This window comes from Fringilla coelebs (assembly GCF_963513975.1).
Source record: "Fringilla coelebs genome assembly, chromosome: 1".
NCBI lineage: Eukaryota > Metazoa > Chordata > Aves > Passeriformes > Fringillidae > Fringilla > Fringilla coelebs.
In genome coordinates, this window is record NC_140028.1 from 129,850,518 (window position 1) to 129,873,234 (window position 22,717).

The 22,717-nt window shown below is 39.2% G+C and overlaps 2 protein-coding genes across 3 annotated transcripts; both read left to right on the forward strand.

Moving 5' to 3' along the window:
• Window positions 1–1,587: 1,587 nt before the first annotated feature.
• On the forward strand, window positions 1,588–14,726 carry FAM133B (family with sequence similarity 133 member B). Its single transcript, XM_084204660.1, has 11 exons — window positions 1,588–1,715; window positions 5,298–5,395; window positions 6,080–6,158; window positions 8,278–8,352; window positions 8,526–8,558; window positions 8,953–9,021; window positions 9,604–9,699; window positions 10,874–10,921; window positions 12,557–12,652; window positions 12,934–12,978; window positions 14,499–14,726. The coding sequence occupies exons 1-11, from the start codon at window positions 1,692–1,694 to the stop codon at window positions 14,583–14,585; spliced, it is 750 nt and encodes a 249-aa protein (XP_084060786.1). The 5' UTR covers window positions 1,588–1,691; the 3' UTR covers window positions 14,586–14,726.
• Window positions 14,727–17,200: 2,474 nt separating this feature from the next.
• CLXN (calaxin) lies at window positions 17,201–22,682 on the forward strand. 2 transcript variants are annotated; one of them, XM_084210178.1, is made up of 6 exons: window positions 17,201–17,275; window positions 17,520–17,675; window positions 19,757–19,861; window positions 20,837–20,988; window positions 21,814–21,918; window positions 22,523–22,682. In XM_084210178.1, exons 1-6 carry the CDS (start codon window positions 17,212–17,214, stop codon window positions 22,571–22,573), a joined length of 633 nt encoding a protein of 210 aa, XP_084066304.1. In that variant the 5' UTR covers window positions 17,201–17,211; the 3' UTR covers window positions 22,574–22,682. The 2 variants fall into 2 exon arrangements, with proteins under 2 accessions (XP_084066304.1, XP_084066305.1); XM_084210179.1 differs by having other exon boundaries at window positions 22,528–22,627.
• Window positions 22,683–22,717: the final 35 nt, after the last annotated feature.

Consider the following 22,717-nt stretch of genomic DNA (forward strand, 5'->3'; position numbering starts at 1 on the left):
GAGAACTTCTGCCTGGTGTGCTTCCAAAGTAGCCATCCTTGTTTTAGAACATACCAGCTGTTTTTTGAGGAATAAAATTTCACTTATGCACTATCTTGCAATTTTGGGCACTAAATTTAATTTCCAACTGAACAAATTTTACTTGCAAATTTAGTATAGTCACTTTCTTAGTTTTCTTCTAGTTCCTCACAGGCTGCTCTTGGTTTTACTAAGCAATTTTGTATCACAAATTCCTGTGGGCTCACCAATTTTTCCAGCTCTTCCCAAGTATGAAGACAGCAAAGCTATTTCAGTAACAAAACTCATTTGTGCTTGCTATGATTAACATATTAACATGTGATTACTTTTCTCCATTTTAACAAAGCTGTGACTAACACGCAGTAATTTTTAATGGTAATGCTTTGAGAAAAGGACATTTGAAATTCTGAGTTAATAGATCCCAATAACTCCCGGGCTTGTCTTAGCGCTTCCATTAACCTAATGTAATATTAACCCTACCGATATTACAATGCTTTATTTTGCAGTGCAGATGGCTAATGAGGGATGAGTACACACTTTGGTTTTCCTCTCTTTTTCTTATCTCCCCCCTCCCGCCGAAATAGGGTCCCATCCTATGTCAGGACGGGCTGCTATTTCATAATACCTCAGTCTATGCATCTACCGAAGGCAAAAGGAAAAGCGAACCCTGCGGTTCCCTCTCTACTGACCACCAGATGGATCAAGAGACAAACCTCTCACTGCGAAATCCTGCCCTCTCCTGGGAGGCAGATTCCAGACGAGAGCCCCTGGATACAAGTGAACAAGTTACATTTCAGGGCTCCCCCTCAGAGCCGCCCCCTGCTCCCCCTTCCAAGGCTGTCCCGGCGCTCGCCCCGCCGGCGGCTCCGCAGCAGAAGGGAGACAGGGAGCAGAGGGAGCGGGTCCAGCGAAGGGCTACAGAGATGGTGAAGGGACAAGAGCATCTCTCTTAGGAGAAAAGGCTGAGGGACCTGGACCTATTCAGCCTCAAGAAGATAGTGAGAGGGGACCTTATTAATGTGTGTGTGTATAAATATCTGAAACGGGGGTACCAAGAGGATGAATCCAGGCTCTTCTCAGTGATTCCAAGCAATAGGACGAGAGCGAACGGACAGAAACTGATGCACAGGAAGTTTCTTCTGAATAGGAGCAAGAACTTCTTTCCTGTGCAGGTGACCGAGCACTGCAACAGGTTGTCCAGAGAGGGCGTGGAGTGTCCCTCACTGAAGATATTCAAGAACCGTCTGGACACAATCGTCTGTCATGTGCTCTAAGATGACTCTGCTTAATGAGGGAGGTTGGGCCAGACGACCCACTGTGGCCCTTCCAGCCTGTCCCATGTTGTGATTCTGTGTCTCCCCTCCGCAGCCACTGGGCCACCCGAAGCCCTGCAGTAAAACTCCGCCGCCTTCCCCTTCCTCCCTCCCGGTCCCCACGCTGCGGCCCTGCCGGGGCAGCTCTGGGCGGAGCGGGGCGGGCGCTGGCAGCGAGGGGCCGGCCCGGCGCGGAGGGACGCGGCCCCGGCAGGCGGCGCTGTGTGGCCGCCGCCATCGCCTCTCCGCAGCTCCGCGGCCGAGAGGGGCCGAGAGGGGCCGCGGCTTCCCGGGCGCGGGGAAGGGCCCTGGGCTGGGCCAAGACGGCGGCGGGCGGCGGCGCGGGGTCACGGCGGCGCCATGGGGAAGCGGGATAACCGTGTGGTGAGTAACGCGGCAGCCCGGCTGGGCTCCGCCGCAGCCGCGGTACCTCCGGGCGGGCCCCGGCGCGGAGGCCGTGGGGAGCCAGGCGCTGCCTCGGCCCGGGCGGGCCCGTCCGGCCGCCCCCGCGCTCCGACCGTCGGGAGGGGCAGAACGGGCCGCCGCGGGGGACAAGAGCGGCCCGGTGCCGGCGGGGCAGCCCGCGGCGGGTCGGAGGCTGCCGAGGGCCGGCTGGGTACGCGGCGCCGGGACTGGGGTCCGGCCGCGCTTGGGGCCCCGTCGGCGGGCGACAAAGGCGGGCCGTGCCCTGCGCCTCGCCCCGCCCGGCCCGGGGCGCCCCGGGATCTGCCGGAGCCCCGAGTGGGTGGGTTGTCCTTCCCTCGGCACGTGCTCGAGGCTCCCTGGCAGAACCTCTGATTGCCTTGTCAAATCCTGCAGCTTCGTGACTGACGCCTGCTTTGTGATCTGTCGAGGGAAGGTGATTAAGATGCTGGACTGGTCCGTACAGAAATATAATGTTCCCAGTGGGAGTTGCAGCAGTCGCTGAAGTAGCTCTGATCCTAGCTAAGCCGCATTTCCTTAAACTTGGCGTTCAGCTGTACCTGAGAGATCTGAAATTGAGCTTTACGCAGCACTCTGCTGCCTTGGGAGCCAGCGCTCAGCAGGCAAAAAATGCGTTTCTACACACCTCACTGCAGAGCCTGAGTTCATACATAACTGAAACATATTCATCCTTCCTCCTATTTTTCTTTAAATGTTTTTGTACCAGTTAGCTTTCACCTATTCATAACCACTTAAACATTGTAAGTTTGCTGCTGAATTTTAAGACTAAACACAAATCACAATACTTTAATTTTTTTCCCTTTCTGTTTCTTTCTTGTGCATGCTATGAGTTTATACTCAGATCCATTCACATCTTTGCAAACCTTGGTGGAATAGTATAGTAATAGACATGAAGGACTCAGATACTGTATAGATACGTGGCAAAGTCCCTTTTATTGCTCTGTTAACCTGTCAAAAAAATGGACTCTACTAAGAGCTGTATTTGGCTTCACGAGTGGATCTGTGGTTGAAATGTCCTGTAAGGTTTTCAGGTGTGTATTTATTTACTATTAATTTTCTTTTAATGGGACAGCTGGGATATACCAATGCCAGCAAATCTTTATATTCCTGTATAAGGTTTACTATGCCATCATGGTATAATACATACTACTGACAAGTTATAATATCGGCCCCTTTGCTCCTCATGTACGATCATAGAGATTTCTACTGTTACTCTCTGCCGTGTCCCTTCTTAAATACACCATCATTTTTGACTTTCAGGAGATGGAAAATAAACATGCTTTTTATACATCTACGTGGTACTTGCAAGGCAACAATAGTACTGCTTGCCCAGAGAACCCTGCCTGACAGAAGGTGATTTACACTTCTCATGAGCAAGGAAGCCATACCTTGGTTAATACCTGCTTGAGGAAACTACCAAAAGAAGAAAATGAATGTGTAGACAATCACTCTTTATTGAGGGTGCATTTCCATGCTCCTTCTGACTAGTGACATGCCGTTTGGCAAAGTAGTGTTAATACTTTTCAGAAATGTTTATTGGTGAAGTAATTCTTCATAAACAAACCTGGCTGAAATGATAAGAACACGTCTTAAGACATAAATTTCCTAATCCTGGAATATAGAGCAGTATACAGTCATTAAATACTTGCTGTGGTAAAGAAAGCTAACAAAAGGAGGATGCTTCCTAGCCAGTTCTCCAGGGGCAGTTTAAACAAGTAGAAAATCAGCATTTGCCAGCTGTAGCCTCTTCTGCAGGTAAAGAGTTTTGTTGGGAAGTGGTGAGGTATTCATGACTTGTTAGCTCAGGTAGGAAAGTAGCTTATTTTTATTTAAGAGCAGCAATTTTTTTTTAAATAATTGCATAAGAAGAGCTCTCAGATACAAATTTTTGAATGGTAACCAAAAGTCAATGTGCTCACTGGAGTAAACCAAGTTTCTAGTAGATTTAATGCATTGAAACTTTAATTTTCTTTAGTGAAAACAGTGTTCAGATAGTGCTGTCCTACATTCCTAAAAGAGCTCCTTTTCCACTCAAAGCTGAACTCAATTATTCATTTTTAGATTTGTCATGTGAATGCCTAAGTGTTGTAACTACTTGAGTGCACACTTCCATCTGCTACTTGTTTCAGTTGGCACACCTCTTTGTTTATTTGCCATGTTAGTTAGCCTTTTTACGTGAATTGAAGCAACAAAGCAAAGCCCCAAGAAATGGCAGTAAATGTCCCCTTAGAGTTGCAAAGTCATCTTGAGTCTCAAAATGCTCTGCTTGAAATTTGGAGTCCTTGGATTGCTTCAGAATGGTCCAGCTGGTGGATCTGAGCTAAACTTGTGTGGGCAGTGCTTCCTTCCAGCCAGATGCCTCATCCCAGGCAGAGCCTGGAGTGCCTCTTCCAGGACCAAATGTATCCCCAAAAGCTGAAGGCCACCAGCCTGCATGCAGTCCAGTCCAGAAACTCAGCATTGCTGTGGTCACTGCTTCTGCAGTGGGAGCAGCAGAAGGGGAGGCAGCAGCTGCTGCTTCTGACAGCTTTCACAAATGCTCACTTACAGTGCATGGTGGTTTCTGAATGCATGATAAAAAGCAGTGTTGGACATGTGAGAGCTACACAGATGGCCAAATCTTTGCTTTGGATCTACAAAATGTACTCTTTAAAAAATTGTCTCAGATTGGGCAACCAAAGCAAGTTTTTTTTGGCTATTTGATCTTTTTCCTCGTCTCCAAACTGAACAGTAAGTACAGTGTGGGTTATGTTCTGCAGAAGTAAAGTGTTGGGATGACATAGTGATAAAAATAAATGAGATAAGGGGGTATACGTACCTCCTTTTCACATGAAAAAAATATTGCTGACATAAAAAAAATATGGAAGAGTTTTTCCATTAATTGGTGAAGTGGATTATGATTTCTAAATTTTACTTTAATCTTTTGTAACACAAAGAGGTGCATAGGTTTGAAAGATGGAATACCTCATAACATTGGGATAATGTATGTTTGGGTTTTGTGAGTTTTTTCCTCCTTTAAATAGCCCTAAGTCACAGAATTTTGATACATGTATAATTGTAGCAAAGTACCACTGTTTGTTTTGGTGCAAGAAATTTCTTGCAGAATTTATTGACTCCTGTCAGCAATTTTGAAGAGAACTTTAAAGGCATAGAATCAGTTGTCCCAGAGAGGGAGAGGTGAAATTTAATTACATTTTCTATATCCCAAGGAAGAATATTTCAGAAAACATGATACTATTCTTGTTTACAAAATCATTGTTTAAGGAAGGGAATTGTTGGAAGGAACATGGTCTTTTTGTGGATCAGTTCTTTCTGCCACAGTATGACTCCAATGAAAGCACTTACTTGAGTCTTTCTGCCAGACTGCATAAACTTAGTTTAGCTAAATCGTTTATATTCTTAGAAACAAGTCAGAATTATTTTTTCAGGGAGTGATAAAAAGTTTACGTGAAGAACAAGATATTTTCGTATCATAGTGTAACTGATGAATTTGGTATTTCTTTTTCTTGTTTCCTATTCAAGGCTTATATGAATCCCATAGCTATGGCCAGGGCACGAGGTCCTGCCCCAAATTCAGGACCAACAATACAAGACTACTTGAACAGGCCAAGACCAACATGGTAAGTGGCAGTGCCTGTCTACCTTTTTGACCTCTTCAGTAAAAGATTTGTTCCCTCTTACTGAAATGTCACTGGTGCCTACCTCTTTCCCAGAATATCCAGTAATAGATTTTGAAAGATTTCTTGTGCTGGCCAAGCTATTATTTTCTAAACATGTATTCAATCTCCTCTTTTTAAAACAATAGAATATTATTTTGGAATGTATATTTCTCATTTGTCTATGATTTTTTGCAGCAGTTTCTCAGAAGAGGAAAATGTCATTTTACCTCTTGCTCAAATTGTAATACCTAAACCTTGTAGATATATTTAAATTGTAAACAAATTAATCTCTAAAAGAACCATTTTGCTGGTACATTCTTAGAATCCAGTTTACCCTGCCTAACAAAACCATCACTTTGAGATATTATCATCAACTTACTTTATGTTCAATCCCTTTGCCTGCCCTCATGAGACATTAGAGAACAATTTACCTAATTGCAAAGTTAGCTTTAGATCTTTTGGAAGGATTTAACAACCGTACTTAAGTTATTAGGGTTAGGTTACCATATGTGTAACATGTAAGATGCTTTCATTCTTCTCTTGGAAGTTCAACCAAGGCTAAACTTCAAAAAAACTATAGAAAAGTTAGAATTGTAAAAGGTATTTTTAATTGTAAAATTGTGATCTGTCATCTTTTTCATACAGGGAAGAAGTGAAAGAGCAACTAGAAAAGAAAAAGAAAGGATCCAGGGCTTTGGCTGAGTTTGAAGAAAAGATGAATGAGGTTGCTACTTCTGTTTTCATTTACAATATCAAGTAGCCATAATATTTCACTTCACTTGAGCTTTTAATGAGTAACTGTTTTGTTTCATTTATGTTGGAAGTTGAGTTTACAACTTAACCAGTGAAGAGCTACTTTCTGTTCAGAGAAAAAACTATATAAAACATTTTTAGATTGCTGGTGAATAAAGCCTGATCTTGTCCCAAATGTAAATATATTTATACAAATGCATGTGTTTATATCAATAAATTAAACAGTGCATTTTCAGGTATGATAAACCAAAGTCTCTTGTGGTAATATTCACTTGTTTAAGGTCACAGAATCCAAGTACAATGAAAAAAAGCACATTACTGGAAACAGATGTGTTTGGCAAGGAATATATGTAATATTATTATGGGAGAAGGCACAAAGAATGGCTTTCGGTCAGATAGGACTATGAAGCACTTGTTTTTCTCTCATCCTAAGCTGATTACAACATGTGCTGGTTTCCTGATATAAATGCAGCTGTTCTGATGTTTGTGTTATTTACCTACTGAAGATCAGCTCAGTATTATAAAGTTTCACATGTAACTTCTGTTGTATACAAGGGAGAAATTAGTATACAATGAATTTATTTTGTTTCTGTTCCTTCTTGGGTCCTGGTATCTTGAGATAAGCTTCAGTAATCTTCATCATTGTGTATAAGTTTCTGGTTGAAGTAGATTATACTCCTCCTCTGTTATTGGAAGGGCATAGTACCCGTAGTACTCTTGCTGTACCTTTTTGCCTGAGAAGTTGTACCAGGATGTCGAGGGCCGTGGGGTGCTGTTCTAAGAGGATCAGTTGTTTTGCACTCTGAGTTTTAGCTTGGTGAGTTTGGTTTAGTATTCTATAATATTCTTTTCCTGATTTTATCTTTGCTTAATGTAAAATAAGTGAAATTGGCATGCATGTTCAAAGAAGCTACCAGACTTTAAGTATGCTAGCAGGGTAGGATGGGATGCACAGAATCATGAAATGGCCATGAGTTATTCCTGAAGCTTCTAAGAGCAAATCTCTGAATGCCTGAAAAGATCACAAGTCTGTGAATGAGCTGCTGTCTTCCCTATTTGAGGGAGTTGCCCAACAGTTGTCATACATTTCTGTTTAAACCATAACACTAGCACAGGCTGTTGTGAGAGACCCCTCAGAGAGCTCTGGGTACCTGGTATATCAAAGAACACAACTCACAGATGCTGCCTTGCTCCATGGAAGCACATTGCTCACAGCACTGCTTCCTGGCTCATCTGCCCCGTCCCTTAGCAGCTCTGTTCAGCTAATTCACAGTGTGCTGTTGTGGGGATCTGTGTATCATCCTGCATTGCACAGGTTACTTGACTCCTGATATTTCTGTGCCCTCAACACAGCATGTGGATCATCATTTTGCCAATACAGTACCAATACAGCTGCATTGTGAGAATCAGAATAGTAACGAAGGGAGCACATGATGTGTCTGACACTGAGATTCAACCTAGCAGCCTTTGAATTTCATGGGGGCAGGTTGGATATTTCAGAGCTCTTTAAGGGGACATTTTAGGTAAACCTAGAGACCAGGTGGAGAATTAAAAAGGAGAAATGAGAGAAGATTTTTATTCATTCATTTGGCCTAACAAAATAAGAGTGTTTCTACGAAGATGTGTATAGTAATTTGATAAAATTATTGCTGACACCAACAAGGCCCAGAATACACACTAGAGACACCTGTACGTTGAAGAAGGCCAAGAGAAGTTGTCATGAAGTTTTGTTTCAGGTGATTTTTAGAACTAAGACAAAATCACAGATTTTCTGGTAGGGTACCATGGTTTTTAAAGTGGTCTAATAAGAAGACTCTGATACAAAAGCAAAACTGCCATAATTGATAACCTTCAAGATAAATGGCAATCTCTTAAAGCCAAATAACTTGAACATTAAGTGTGTTAACATTAACACTGTATTTTGCTAAATAATAATCTTCTGTAAAATCAAGTGTATTACAGCTTTAGTTTACATTATATATTATTTATTTTCATTTTGTTAAAATTATAATGTCAGGTAGAGGTGAGCTTAAAAAATACTGCTCAGGAATGACCCTCCCGTTGCTGTTTCTGTTTTGTTTTGTTTTTAGAATTGGAGGAAAGAACTGGAAAAACACAGGGAGAAATTACTGGGTGGAAATGAGAGCTCCTCCAAAAAAAAAGAGGTGAGTTGTTTTCAGTTGTATACATTTTGTGTTTGGAACTGGACTTATCATCAATGCTGCCAACACAGAATTTTGTGAATACATTTTAAAAGCTAGCATGAAAGTTCATAAACCTAAATGCATGCCTAAAGAAAATGATGCTAAAGTAACATTTGTTTTGTTCTATTTTTAAGAAAAAGAAAAAGGAAAAGAAGAAATCTAATAGGGTGAGCAAAATTTTCAGTTTTCTGAGCTTTTTTGCTTTGGGGTTTTTCCTGTTTGTCATTTAAGTTCTCCTGGAAAGAGAAAGTATTGCTGTTATTTTGATTTTAGATGATAAATTAAGTTCTATTAAAAAGGGTTTGCATATATTTGGTACAAGGAAAATTAAAGGGAGGAAAAGAGCATTAAATAGATATTATTAAAAGAAAAACGTTAGAAGTGGTTTAGAACTTTATTTAAGAAAAACCTATGTAAGACCAGCTTCTCAGAAGTAAAATTGTATTGGTTATGCTTTGAAAATGAAGATATTTTAAAGGGAGTGTTTGAATAGGCTTTTGAGTATTTGCCAGACAAAATGCTGCATCTCACAAGCTTCACTTTTTGTTGTATTTGGTCAAGTTGTCTTCATCTTCCTCTTCTTCATCAAGCTCTGATTCTTCCAGCAGTTCATCTGATTCAGAAGATGAGGTAAGAGCTAACCTACTGGAATCTATCATGTTTTGTTCATGAGGTTTATTTAACACAGATTTAGAATATTTTGAGGGGCTGGTTTGGATAAAACCATTTAGTTTTTATGAATTTGGTATATATAATAAAGTCATGAATTTTAGACATATGTATCTAGTTAATAGTTTCTGTATGAACACTACAGATTTTGGCATCCTGGCTTGTAAACTGGATCCATTTTAACACTGAATTTCTTTTCTAATAGAATTCCCTATCTAATAATAAAAATGAAAAAAAAACATTTTTCCTTTCTAGCAGAAATCTTTGGTACAGATAATCAGATTCTGCAGCATACATCTCAATAATAAACAGAATCTAGATAACCTGGATTTTTCACCAGTTTACATTTTTTCAATGCAGAAGAGTTATGAAGGTCCTCCACTAAAAGAATCAGTTGCAGTGTACTTTATTCCTCAGGAGAATATTGTAACATGTAGGAATTTGATGTTTCCTTTTCTTTACATTAAATGTAAACCTTTAATTCTAGTGAGAATAAATTCAAGTTTGTGTTTTTCCTTCTTTTTTTACAATATTTATGGATAGGATAAAAAGCAAGGGAAGAAAAGAAGGAAGAAGAAGTATCGCTCCTCACGGAAATCTTCAGCAAGCACAACTTCAGAATCTGAGTCAGACAGCAAGGTAAATATGCAGATGTATTGCTCTTGGAAAGTTTTTTTGGTTGGTGTTATAAAACCATAAAGATTTCTGACTTTAATATATTAATATGGATTTTCATCTTCCACATTTAAAGCCGTGCATTCTCACAGGGCCTGAGTTGTGCTTGTATTTTCCACGTGCTGTGTGGAATCTGCCTCTACTGGCCACATGCCTAGTGAAAGTAATTGGATCTTTAGAAAATGAACGTGCTTTATTCCAGTAATTTGTAGTCATTTTTCTGAATCCAGACATATGCAGCTTTTTTGCTGCTCAAATAATTAGTTTTTATACTTCATTAATACTTAAAATGTCTTCTGAATATGCAATGTAATTGAACACTATATCTGAAACTAAAGGTATTGCTGGATAGCAGTGGCCAGAACATTGCCTTTCTAAATAACTGAGTAGTTTCCTGTTGGACAGCTGAGCCTTTCCCAAATGCATATTAAATTGAAGTTGTCTTTTTCCTTTTCTGAAGTATAGCAATATAGATATGTGGGCTTACTGAATGAACAAAAAAGTGAAGATACACAAGACAGCTTGTTCTGTTATGTTGGCATTTTTCTGTCTTACATTGTATAGTTACTGTAGTTCTTGCTTAAATATTAATAATACAGTGAGTTTTTAAGACTCTCTGTGTAGACTTCATCGCAGGCTTTCACTGGAATACCTGATTTGGTGGGATATAAATTGTAACAAATGACTGTTTGCAGACACCTGAATGAATTTGTGATAATGGGAGGTTAAAAACTTTTGCTACATAAAGGGACCCAGAGATACCCTTACTGCAAAAAACTGGGAAAACACCTGCTTAACCTGGTCTGATCAGTAGAGATGGAAATGGATAATGAAAAAAGATTCCCGCGTGTTACATGTTATATATGGTTACAGCAGTGATAGCTGGTTCCCAGAAGCTTCTCTAAGTGTCCTGCAAGGATGCTGTTACCTCATTCCATACAGACCCTCTCATGCTGCTGAATCAGGAGATTAGCAGCTGCATCAAAATTACAGCTTTTTATTCTTCAGTCAGCTGTAAGGTAGAAAGAATCTTGAATTACCTTCAACAGACATAAAAAGACCATTGGTCAAACTGTTTGGAGATTTCTTCCTTTTTCATGAAATGATTTTGTGTTGATTTGTTTTCCTTTCTATTTAGGATAGCACAAAAAAGAAGAGGTCAAAGGAAGACTGTGAAAAAGAGAAGGTATTTTTATTCTTCAAATTCTTCGATCAGAACTGCATATTGCATACATAATACTTTTTTCTTTTTTAATATTGAATGCCTCACATTACATCTGTGGAAATTTTCTGTCCAAACCCACACAGTCAGAAGTTATTCAGTGCACCCAATTTGAAGTACAGGTTTAGTTGGATTCAGCTCCTGGTTTAGTAATTATTGTAGTGAAAACCACTGGATCTGTTCTTGTTACAAATGAAAAAATGAAAATTAGAACTGTATCTAATCTGCTATAGCAGATCAGCTGCATCCTTAGTGTTTTGGGGCTTACCTTTAGCTGTCACATTGAGCTGAAAATGTGTGTGATATTTTCAGTGGCACACCTGATAGGTTATTGACTTGCTACTGTAAATTAAGAAACATAAGCAGAGGATCTCTTTATCTAAATGTAGTCATAATTATAGATAGTATACTTATGACAGCTTTGAAGAATTGGGGAGAAAAATATATTAGCTTAAGAAAAATTACTTTATTATGTAATTTCTCTAAGCATGAAAATCCTCTCTCCTGCCCACCACCACACCATTTTGTACACTCATCCATTATCTTTAATATAAACAATCTAATTGACTTCACTTTTAGTTATTCGTACACTGTGGATAAACTAAAAATGCTTTCAGAGTCCACCCTAGTCTTTCTCTCCAGTTACCTTTCTTTCTTATCATGTTGGTCTCTCCTGCTCTGGTCAATAGTATTGATGTTGATGTACAAACTCTCTATTGCCTAAGGCAGATGTACTGATTTTTCCCCCCTTGCTTCTGCTTCTATTTTACAGTCCCACCTCATCCTTTTGAATGGCTTCTTTTTGAAGACCAAGTATCTACCACGGTCCCTTATTGTTGCCCTACTTTCACACATCCTCTAAAAGAAAAGGGCACTTGTGCACTAGAGGTCTTTCTTCCCCTACCTGCAGATCCCCTATGTGTCAGATGGGCTGCATCCTGTATGTGGTCATGAATTCTTTTCAGAAGTTTCTGATCTTAGAAACTGAGTGAGAGAAAGTACCTTCAGTCTTAGGAACATATTGCCTTGTTCAGAGCAAAGGCAGTGCAGGGAGCAGGAAAGTAGTTCATCAGAACAATCTCACACAGCATCAGGATTTTGAAAACCCTATCTTTTAAATGCATTGTGTTGAAAGTATAGCTGGCAGGCACAGCTTCTTCTGGTTCAACACGAATACAGAGGGAGATTTTTCTTTCATGAACAAAGCAAGAGTCTGAAATTAAGTATTTGTATGTATATATTGAGACATCTTCAGTTACTAGTTACTTAAAAGTGGTGAAATGTTTTATTTTCCAATGCTTACTCCTCCATGTGTTATTATTTAAAATAAGAGACTGTTATTATTCCTCTTTGTTTTAGACAGTTGCTGTATCTTGGTAAGAAGAAAAAGGAATATACAGAAAATTATTATTTTCATTAAAAGTTGATTTTAACAATTTGGTAGGGTAATTTGATGATGATGATGGAATTAGTTTAATGTCAATGATATTTTAAAATATTTCACAACTTAGAAGTGATATTTCAATCTTAAATTTTAAATAGAAGCTTTATAAAATGTGAAATGTCCAACTTTACTCACAAATTTATTATTTTGTGTAGGAAGGTAAAAATCACCACAGGAAAAGGAAGAAAACAGATCGTGGTGATGGACCTTTATCATCAGAATCTGTATCTGAATCGGATCAGACAGAGGAGGTCAGTGTGAATCCACAGTTTCAGATGTTACAGTGCTTGTAGCTTAGTGATTCATGAGCGAATCAATGAACTAGCTTAGATTTAATACATTGTTGAAACTGTTCTGCACTGTACAAGTGAATTGGAGAGTGCAGTGCACTCAAAGTTGTTTGTATTTTTCCTTTTAAAATAAACTTTTAAGGATGGTTTGGTCTAGCTTCTATCACCTACAAATAATTTTGAATTAATTTTCTTGAGAATCAACTTTTTATGGATACTACATTTGGTTTAATTTTCTTTAGGTGCAAGCGAAAAAGAAGAAAAGCAATGAGGAAAAAGAGAAAACAGCAAGTATCCCTCTTACTCATACTGTAGTTTTGGGATATAAATACTCAGTACTTGGTTAATTTCCAGTTTCACATTTTTCACAAATACACATGTTTCATAGTAATAGTCTACTATTGCATCTAAATTAAAAGTTTCTCTTTTTACCTGCTGAAGTCACTTTTTCTATTGTGGAATTAAAGAAGAATTTGTCACTCTCTTACCTGTGATTTGAGATTTATACAACTTTTACACTGTAGAACATATTTTATTCTGTATCAGTGTCCTAGAACTACTAATACCTTTGTGGTATCAAGTAGGGGAGCAGTTTGCCACACAGACATCAGGGCTGTTCCTTCAATAGCATTGTGTGTAATTCCTTGCTAAGCCTTCTCTGCCACCATGGAAAGGGCCTTAGGACAAAATTGCTGCAACATCTATGCCATTATAACTCTTCTCCCAACCAGATAAAAAGCTGCCAGCAACCTCCTACTTTTCTCAGTATTTTTTCTTTGTATCTGTTGCTGATAGTGAGAGGAAGATTCAGCAGTGATTTATATGGAATCCAGATTTACCACATGTACCTGAGGTTCCTCAGTTAGGAGTATAGTGGGTTTGGAATCCCAAATGCTAACTTGAGAAGTCTTTCTATCTGTCTCCCCTGTCAGCAGCAGTGTTCCTTATTAGGCATCTCAGTTGTCCACAGGAGGTAGGGCAAAGGGAAGGTCTACATTAGTCACCTAAAAATACAGGCATAGGAGTATCAGTGATACTCAGTACACATATTTCCATGGAACTTGCTTGTTTTTTCAGACTCATATGAATCGTTTGCCACAACATTTCTAGTGATTGCTTTTTCATAAAAGATTTGTATGTGTAAGGAATATGTATAAAACAAAGCTTTAATATTGATAGTTTTGTTTATGCAATGCCACACTTATTTGAGAATTTCAGTTGAAATTCTGCTTTCAAAAAGACAAGATTGCATCTATGAGCTTCTGTGTTACAGTGATCAGCATACGAAATCCAGTAGCGTTAATTTGAGTGTATTTATATTTACAGCTGAAATCATCATTTTATTTTAAACAAGGTACAAGTGATAGTCTAGTCAAGTGCAGTTGAGCTATGTAATTTTACACAGTGAATTTAAGCACTTACTTTAAAATCTGTAAAGATCCTAGTTATTCCCAAATCTGTCGCTACTGGTCAACGCTTCCTTATTACTTTCTCAGTAATCTATAATGCTCTGAAAATAATTTAAAAGATAAGAAAATGTAATAGTGACAGTGATCAGAGGTGTAAAATAGCCATACCATGGTGGAGATAAATTTAAATTGAAGACTGCTCATAATAGTGCAAATGGCTGGGTAAAGTATTTCTTTTTGTGATTTCTGAATAGGCTTCTGTAGAAATATCTTTTGAAATGTCTTTCAAAAAATATCTTTTCTGGGTTCTCATTTTGCACTAGCAGAATGTAATAGATGGCAATTGTATTATACAATAACTTTGGTTTGTCTTTTTTTTTTTTTTGGGTTTTTTTTAGGATAAAACAAAAAAGAGAAAGAAGCACAAGAAACACGGTAAAAAGAAGAAAAAGAAGACTGCTGGTTCAAATTCAGATTCTGAATAATATTTTAAAACAACCGGAGACTATCAACAGAAGTGCAATGACTAAAGGAAACTTAAACTGTGAAATGACAGCAAACTTTACCAAACTGCATGAGTTTTCCTGTGTTTTAGAAATATTCCTAATCTTTCAGTAGCCAGCCAGATGCAGCTGTGCTGGGAAAGACCATTGTTATTGCCTGCTGCTTAATACACGAGGTACAACTTTGATAAGATTCCAGTAAGCAGTGTTACATGTTTGAGACAATATGAGATGGTAGGCCACCTGAGGTGTAAAATATTGGAAAATAAGAGTTAAACTTTTTAGATAGTAAAAATAGTCTTTTAAAGCATTAGTAAAAGTCTTTATTTGTAAATCAGGACAAATTAAATCCCCAGTTCATCCTGCAGGTTAATATTATGCATAAACTACAAGCTGGTGTCTGCTAACGGAAAATTACTGATAACACTTAAAAGGCTGCCTTTGTAGAAATGTGTATCATCTGCCCCATTACTGTCTCCATGCTTATGAGAAAGGGAATGCTACCATTTTGGCTACCTGAATAGGGTGCCTTTGCCTTTGATTCTTGCAAATCTTTGCTACTTTTAATCCATGCATCTCTGCATTCCTGGGAAGCTAGAGCTATTGCCAGCAGACTTCTCTGAATGAGCAGTTCTGAGCTTCCAAGCATGTGCTTCTGCATTAAGCAAGAGCAATGACATTTTACAGTATAACTGACAGTCAAAACCTGAAGATTTTACCTCTGCTTTTTCAAAATAGTGATAGACCTTTGCTAGTAAATATGCGTATTTCATTTAATGTAATTTTGGTTTAATTGAAAACTTCTTGCAAACACTGGTAGCTTTCTTTGCATTATCTTTAGAATTGTTTTGCATGATTTGTACCATTTTTAAATTAACAAAATGCAGGTAATCATTTGTTGTAACCAGTTCTATGAATTACATTTCACATGCAGATTTTCATGTATGTATTTAGTTATAGTTAAGTTCATTGCTGTGTTTAAGTGCACACTTGCTGAAGTTATTTAGCATGTAAAAAGCAAGGTTTTGATACCTTAACAGCTTCATATTGAAGCTGATTTTACTCTGAGCAAGTTCAGTGGCAGATCTGTTATGTGAGGTGTCTTGTTAGATAAAAAAACTACTGCCAGAATCTCATTAAAGATACTGTTTAAACAGTTTGTATTTATATTTTTGTACTTGAGGGCTACAGAACGTTGACCTAACTCATAAAGCTGTTGCTGTTTACTTTAGTTTAGTTGCTTTAGATAACTGAAAAAGAAGCTTTTTTAAATTAAATATGCCCACAAGAAAACATGAGCAACCATTTGATTTTAGTTTACATGAAATTCTCACTACATCTTCCATTGAAATACTGATTGCTGGGCCTTCTGTTAGCCTTTAACAAATGCCCATCCATCCAAAGTAGTCAAATATAGATTGTATTTTTCATCTACCCCATTTTTCCATTGCACAGGTGCTAACTTAGAACTTACCTCTATTGCATACGAATGTTTCAAATGTTGTGTTGCCAAGAATTTCAGGACATTGATTATTACTGCAAACCATAAAATCTGTGGGAGAAAGGTGATTTCATATTGCCATTGTACAGAGAAATTGTCTTCAAGTTCTTGGGAGAATACAACCATTGAGTTGCAGCAATGTGCATCTAAACAATAGTAATATTTTCATCAACTATTTTATACTCTTGGGCTTGATGTTACCAATTCTAGACACTTGTCAGTGAGGTTAAAATAAAGGTGATATGCAGTGAACAGAGGGGTTTGATTTGGGGTTTGTGTTTAGTTTTGGTGGGGTTGTTTTAAGTTGTGGTGTTGCAGTTTTGGTAAAAGAACCTGTAATGAACCATAGCATAAATGCTCTGTCCTGTGTGATACCTTTTTTGACTTTTACACAACCACCTGCCACAGAAAGAAATAAAAATGGAAATGAGACCCAGTCTTCCAAATACCTAAGCTGGTATGTAATTTTAATTGTGTGAGTGTAACTATCTGTTCTGCCCAGCTGTAGGCTTGGAGTGCTGCTGTCAGGCTTGGGAAGGGGTGTAGCCGCTTAAGGGGCTTATGGGCTTTGTCAGTTCCCAGCAAAGCTGCTTTAGTACTGAAAGGGAACTGCTTCAGTTTGCAATACATTAACAAATACATTGAGTCTGCTCTTGCATGTCCTTTTTCCTGAAGGAAAGTGGAGGCTGGTCTCAGCCTTTTAGCTTTCCCCGTGTGCCCACGCCGAAGTCGTGAGACAGTGATAGGGGTTTGGGGTGGCACCTACACCCATGTTCCAAGTTTCAGCAGAGGGACAAAGTAGAAAACAAGCAATGTCGGAATAAGTGTGGTTTAATATATTTTCGCCTTCTGACAGCAGATGAACAAGCACTGTTGTACGTTGTAACTTTTAGCTGGTTTTCCCCACAAATATTTTTAGAAATTTGAAATGCAGTTCTTTTATTTTTTACGACTGCAGTTTTTTTGAATGCGTGTTAACACTCGATCTCTGTTCTGCCCGTGCGTGTGTTTACGTCCGACCGGCCCGTGCGGCCCAGCGGCACCCCCAGGCCGCGGCCGCCCCCCCGCGTTGCCAAGGCAGCGGCGGCGGGAGCAGCTCCGGCAGCCATGGGCAGGAGGAAGGGGAGAAAGCAGCTCCTGGTGGACTCGCTGAGCCGATCCACCAAGCACTGTGAGTCTCCCCCAGGCTGCAGGAGCCGCGCCGCTGCTGCCGGCCGCCCCTCGTTGTTCCCGTGCTCATCCTGCGGGGCCCTGTTCGCCTCCTATGGGAGGCGCTTTACCGGCACCCCCTTAGGATCAGCGGTTGGGGCCGGGGGGTGGTGTTGGTGTCACGGTCCTGGCGTGTTCCTGTGCCTGCCTCGTGTTTTACCAAGCTTAACTTACAACCTGTGTTTGCTTGTGTTTGGACCGGGCAGTTACCAAAAGCGAAGTGGAATGTCTGGTCAAGCTCTTCGACACGCTGGTGGCCAAGGCCAGCAGCCAGTTTGCTGGGGCCGGCTTCGACCGCACCGTGTTCCGAGACACCCTGTACAACTCCTTTGGCATGACGGATGACGCGGTGTTGGACCGAGGTGAGGCGCGCACGCAGCTCTGAGCGCCGTGGAAGGGGTTGGGATGACGCTGCCGACCCTACGAGGGTGTCTGTGAAAAAATTGGTTTTTAAAATTTTAAAAGTTTGATAGTAATAAAATGGTTATAAAAAATAGTAATACAATTAGAGTAATAATAATTTGGACAATTTTAATTAGGACAATATGAGACAATAGAAACAAAGAGCTACGGACGTCCGGGTACCTTTTTCTGGGCAGCACAAGCCCGAAAAAGGAACCCTGTTAACAAAGGATTAACCCTTAAAAACAATAGCCTGTTGCATATTCATACACTTCATACATGATGCATAAATTCCATTCAAATACAGGATTCTGTCTGGTCATCGTCAGCTTCTTCCTCTGAATCCTAACAGCGCCTTCGAGGCTGGAAGAAGTTCGTTTCTTCTGATAAGAGGGCATTAAATTCTTTTTCTCTGAAAGATTTAGGTGTCCTGTGGCTGCTATCTCACTGCAAGTCTTGTCTTTAAAAAAAGTATCCTACATAGCATAGTTGCTATTTTAACATTTTTTATAACCTAAAACTATATTTAACACACTACTTAAGAGAATTAATACAGCAATACTTTCTAACACAACACAATACATATAATATTCATTTTAATATTTGCAAAAACCCAATCATAATATACACATTTTTCACATGACCATACCAAACAGCGCTCTCTCGTCCCAGGACAGCAAAGGAGTTGTTGAGAAAATGGCATCTTTTCTTTCAGTATGCGTTTCAGTTTCCCCTTAGTTCTGGAGAGCCCATGCTCTAGTTGGAGGCAGAGCAGCAGAGGCTGTTGTGTTGCCCTGTGGCTGTTTCTGTCGCAGCCTCTGTAGTGTCGTCACGGGGGAGGGCAGCGTCACTTTCCTCTTTCTCTGCTGGTTCCAGTGGGAGCTGCGGTTGCTGGTGGGCGACAGCTCTAGCTCAGGCCTGGAAGTCCCAGGAAGGCATTCTGATAACAGCGGGTAACTGTGGGAATAGAGGCTCTGTGAACAGCATTGAAGGGCCTGGGCAGCTAGTACAAGGAGGTGAGAGTAATGAGCCAAATAACCCCTTGAAGATACAGTGATTTCACAGATTGGTAACAAGGGACATGTTTGGATTCACTGTCAAAGTTGAAGGAGTGATCTCTGGTGTAGAGGTGTCTAGAGGAGTATGCAGAGCAGACATGAGTCTGCCCTTCTTTCAGTTTTGGGCTGCCAAGAGCCATGCCTTGGTTCAACTTTCTCCATGTCTCTAGCAGGAGAGCTACTTGCATGCCATAAATAAAAACTTGTTGCAATTTTATGTAGCAAGTCAAGTGTTTCTTGGAAGATACCTCACATTACCTTACACATTCTTAAAAATTATTTTAATGCTTACAAGCAAAGGAGCTGATTTCAGTTTGCAAAAGCAAACCTATTGTCTTCTAAGTCAAAAATGCTTGGCTCTGCATGGAGAGATGTTCCTTCAGCCAACTTACTAATTAAAATTCTAAAATACAAATTATTACAGATGCTAGCGGATGCTTTGAACTCCTTGGTTTTGAATTACTATATTACAGGCTGTATGAATAGTGAAGCTGTGAGACTGAAAGTTGCTTAGGGAAAGGAAAAGAAAAATATTTTGTTACATGACAGAAAAGAGGTTATTTTTTTTTTTGTAGATTTAATGTATATTGTTTCTAGGATTACTTTGTCCAAGATTTTCCGAGACAAAACCTAGTAATTTTAATCTTAATCTGTATGCAGAATTATCCCTTATTTTAAGGGCTATCGTTATTTGCTTTACATCTGCATGGAAGCATACTTCCTGTAGTTGTTTAAGTCAGGAAGGCAAGAGATGGGGCAAAATCTTACCAGGCAGGATTCTGGAGCAGAAGATCAGTAAACTGAGGGGCAGAATCCCTTTCATTGTTACATCTTAGAGTCAAGAACAGTAATCTTACCTTGGTGAAAGAAGACAAACATCTTAAGAAGAAAGATAATTTATAATTTCACTGAATTTAAGAAAACATTGCTTTTTTGTGTATCCCTATCATATAAATATGAAATGTGTTTAATACACTTCCTAGTGTTCAGCATTTTTGATAGAGGCAACACTGGCTGCATCACTGTGGCGGACTGGGTGGAAGGCTTAGCAGTGTTACTTCGGGGGACACTGGAAGAGAAGATGAAATGTAAGATTGATCTGTATGCTGATATTTAGGGGTAATGATTCAATTAATAACAAATAACACATTGGTTTTGTTATAATTTAGTAGTTACTCTTATTAAGTATTTGATAATTGAAAAATTTTTTTCTGTATCATTTAATGCAGTGAAACTGTGTTCTGAAATAGCTTCTCTGAGACAGTTTTTTTCTGTGTAAACTGCTGTTACCACAGCCACAACCTTTTTTTGTTGCTTACAAAGTCTTGCATTTAAACTGAAGTTTATTCTACAGCATACATTTTCAACAAAATACATGTTTTTGTATTCACACACAAAATTAGAAAGAAGCAGATGAATCTCTAGTGTGATTTTGGCTAATTAACAGTCTCAAGCCAAGCAAGACCAGTGCCAACATTCATTTACTAGGCACAGTGGGGACACAGTAGCAGTTGCATTAGCTCCAGCAATTCTTCAGGTTGGAAGCACAGATGGAAAAACTGTAAGATGGTAATGAGAGCCTCCACAGTAATGACAGAGAAAGACAGAGGAGAAAAAATAGCTAGAACTAGAGAATTTTAAGCAGCAGGGAAAAATTAGGGCATGTGGGTGAAAAAAAACAATAGAAAAAGGAGAATGACAGCATGTTGTTTCCATAGTTCCTAGGTTGCAGCATTAGCAATCCCTACTGCATTATATAAATTCATCTGGAAAGCGGTCATGGGTGTCACAGCATTAGGATGTGTGCCCAGGTTGTAATTCAGTGTGTCAGTACAACCACAAACAGTAAAATATGCATTCCTGCTGTAAGCACCACAGAAGATACTAGTGCATAGTGATGCAGTGCTCAGTCACAAGTGTTTGCCAGGAGTGTTTCAGCATATATATGATAAATTTGGCTTAGTTGATAATGTACAGTTCACATTTTCTGTCTGTATGTAACAGCTTGAACAGTATGTGTTTGTAGTTTGTAATCAACTTGAAATTTATTTGTATTTCAAAAGATTGTTTTACCATTTATGACCTGAATGGTGATGGATACATTTCGAAAGAGGAAATGTTTCAAATGCTGAAACACAGCCTTCTCATACAACCAACAGATGAAGAGCCTGATGAGGGAGTTAAGGACTTGGTGGAGATAGCACTGAAGAAAATGGCAAGTACTTACTTATTGTGATACTTGAGGGTCTTTCAAACATTCACTAACCAATACTTAAAACTTTTCTATGAGGTATCTTATTTACAGTGGGATTCTGCAAGTCTCCTGAGGAAAGCCAGAAGTATAATCCAGGTCCAATAAGTCCCAGCCCAGAATTCTTATATGAAATCATTAATTTATACATAAAGTTTATACATAAAGTTTATAGTACATGAATGTACTATAAACTTTATGTATAAACTAGCATGTGTGTATGTTCATATACATCTGTGCATGCCCAGTCAGAGCAAAAGCCCAGTCAGAAGTGGAAAACTCAAAAGTGTAAGCTGCATTTATTCCATCAGTACAGGCATCTGCAGTAACTTCATTTTTAAGTACATTTGTGTTTTATCAACTGATCATGAAATGTCTTTATCCAATTTATTTGTATGTATTCTATTAGAATACTAAACTCAAGGTTATTAATGTGAAGCTTGTCTTACAGTGCTTAATCTAGACTATCAGAGCAGCCAGGGACTGTCTGTCAATATTTTAATCAAATCAAGAAATATATACTCTCCCCTTCTCTGCTGGTGATCAAGAATTTTCACTTTAAATCAGGACTTGCATCCCAACTCCTTTTATTTAAGCCCATCTTTTCAATTTTTCAATCTCACCCTTTTTGCCTTAGGTAGAGGCAAGTCACTCTGATCTTTTCTGAGCATAAACTGATGACCCCCAATTTGCAAATCTAACTAAAAATAGAATCCATATTTTTTAAACATCTGTTAAACAAAACGACAAGTAATAATCCTTTGCTGAAGTGTTCCCTTCCTTTTGTAGGACTATGATCATGATGGCAAGCTTTCTTTTACCGACTTTGAAAAAGCAGTCAGAGATGAAAACCTTCTCTTAGAAGCCTTTGGCCCATGTTTGCCAGACACAAAGGTACATTAACCTTGGGTTCAAAAAAGAACTGCACAAGCCAATTCCTTACAGACACTTGCACCAATCCTATGAATGTCAGGGTATCTTAGGCCAATGTTGGGTTCATCCTGTCAGTGCCAGTTCTGCTATCCAAAGGTGTCCCCTAAGCACTCCCACTCCAGAGTTGTTGCAACACAATGCTGCAGATATTAATCTCATCACTAAGTGAAATTTCAGTCCTGTACATCGTCATCCCAGTCTCTAGCATTCCTGTTTTGATCTGGTTTATTACATTCTGCAGCTGGGCCTTCTTGCTCTCCATGCCAGATCATTCCTTGGTGACACACCTCTACTGATAAGCAGTTAAAATTTTAATTTCTCCTTCAGCTACAACTTTGAATTGTGGCTGGTCTGCCAGTGATGGTACCATTAATGCTATGGATTTGCCTTTTCTAAGCTAAAAAGCAAGAGAGAGTCTTCACTGCATACACATTTCAGTTCAGTACCTTTCAGTTCAGTACCTTTCAGTTCAGTACCTTTTCTGACTAAACAGAAATTCTTTAGTTAACTAAAAATAAACTTGCTGTTTTTGTTTTTTGTTTTGTTTGTTTTTTTTTTTTAACAGAGCAGTATGTCCTTTGAACAGAAAATTTTCCAGGAAACTCCTAAACAGTAACTCCAAGTTGTAACTCCACTGCTGAATACTGTTAAAAGGGGTCTTGGTCTTCGCCATTCTTCATCATATAGTAAAAACAGTCATATTTCAAGTTGTTCCTAAGCTTCAGTATTCCTTTGCTGTTAAAGCTGTAGAATAAATCAA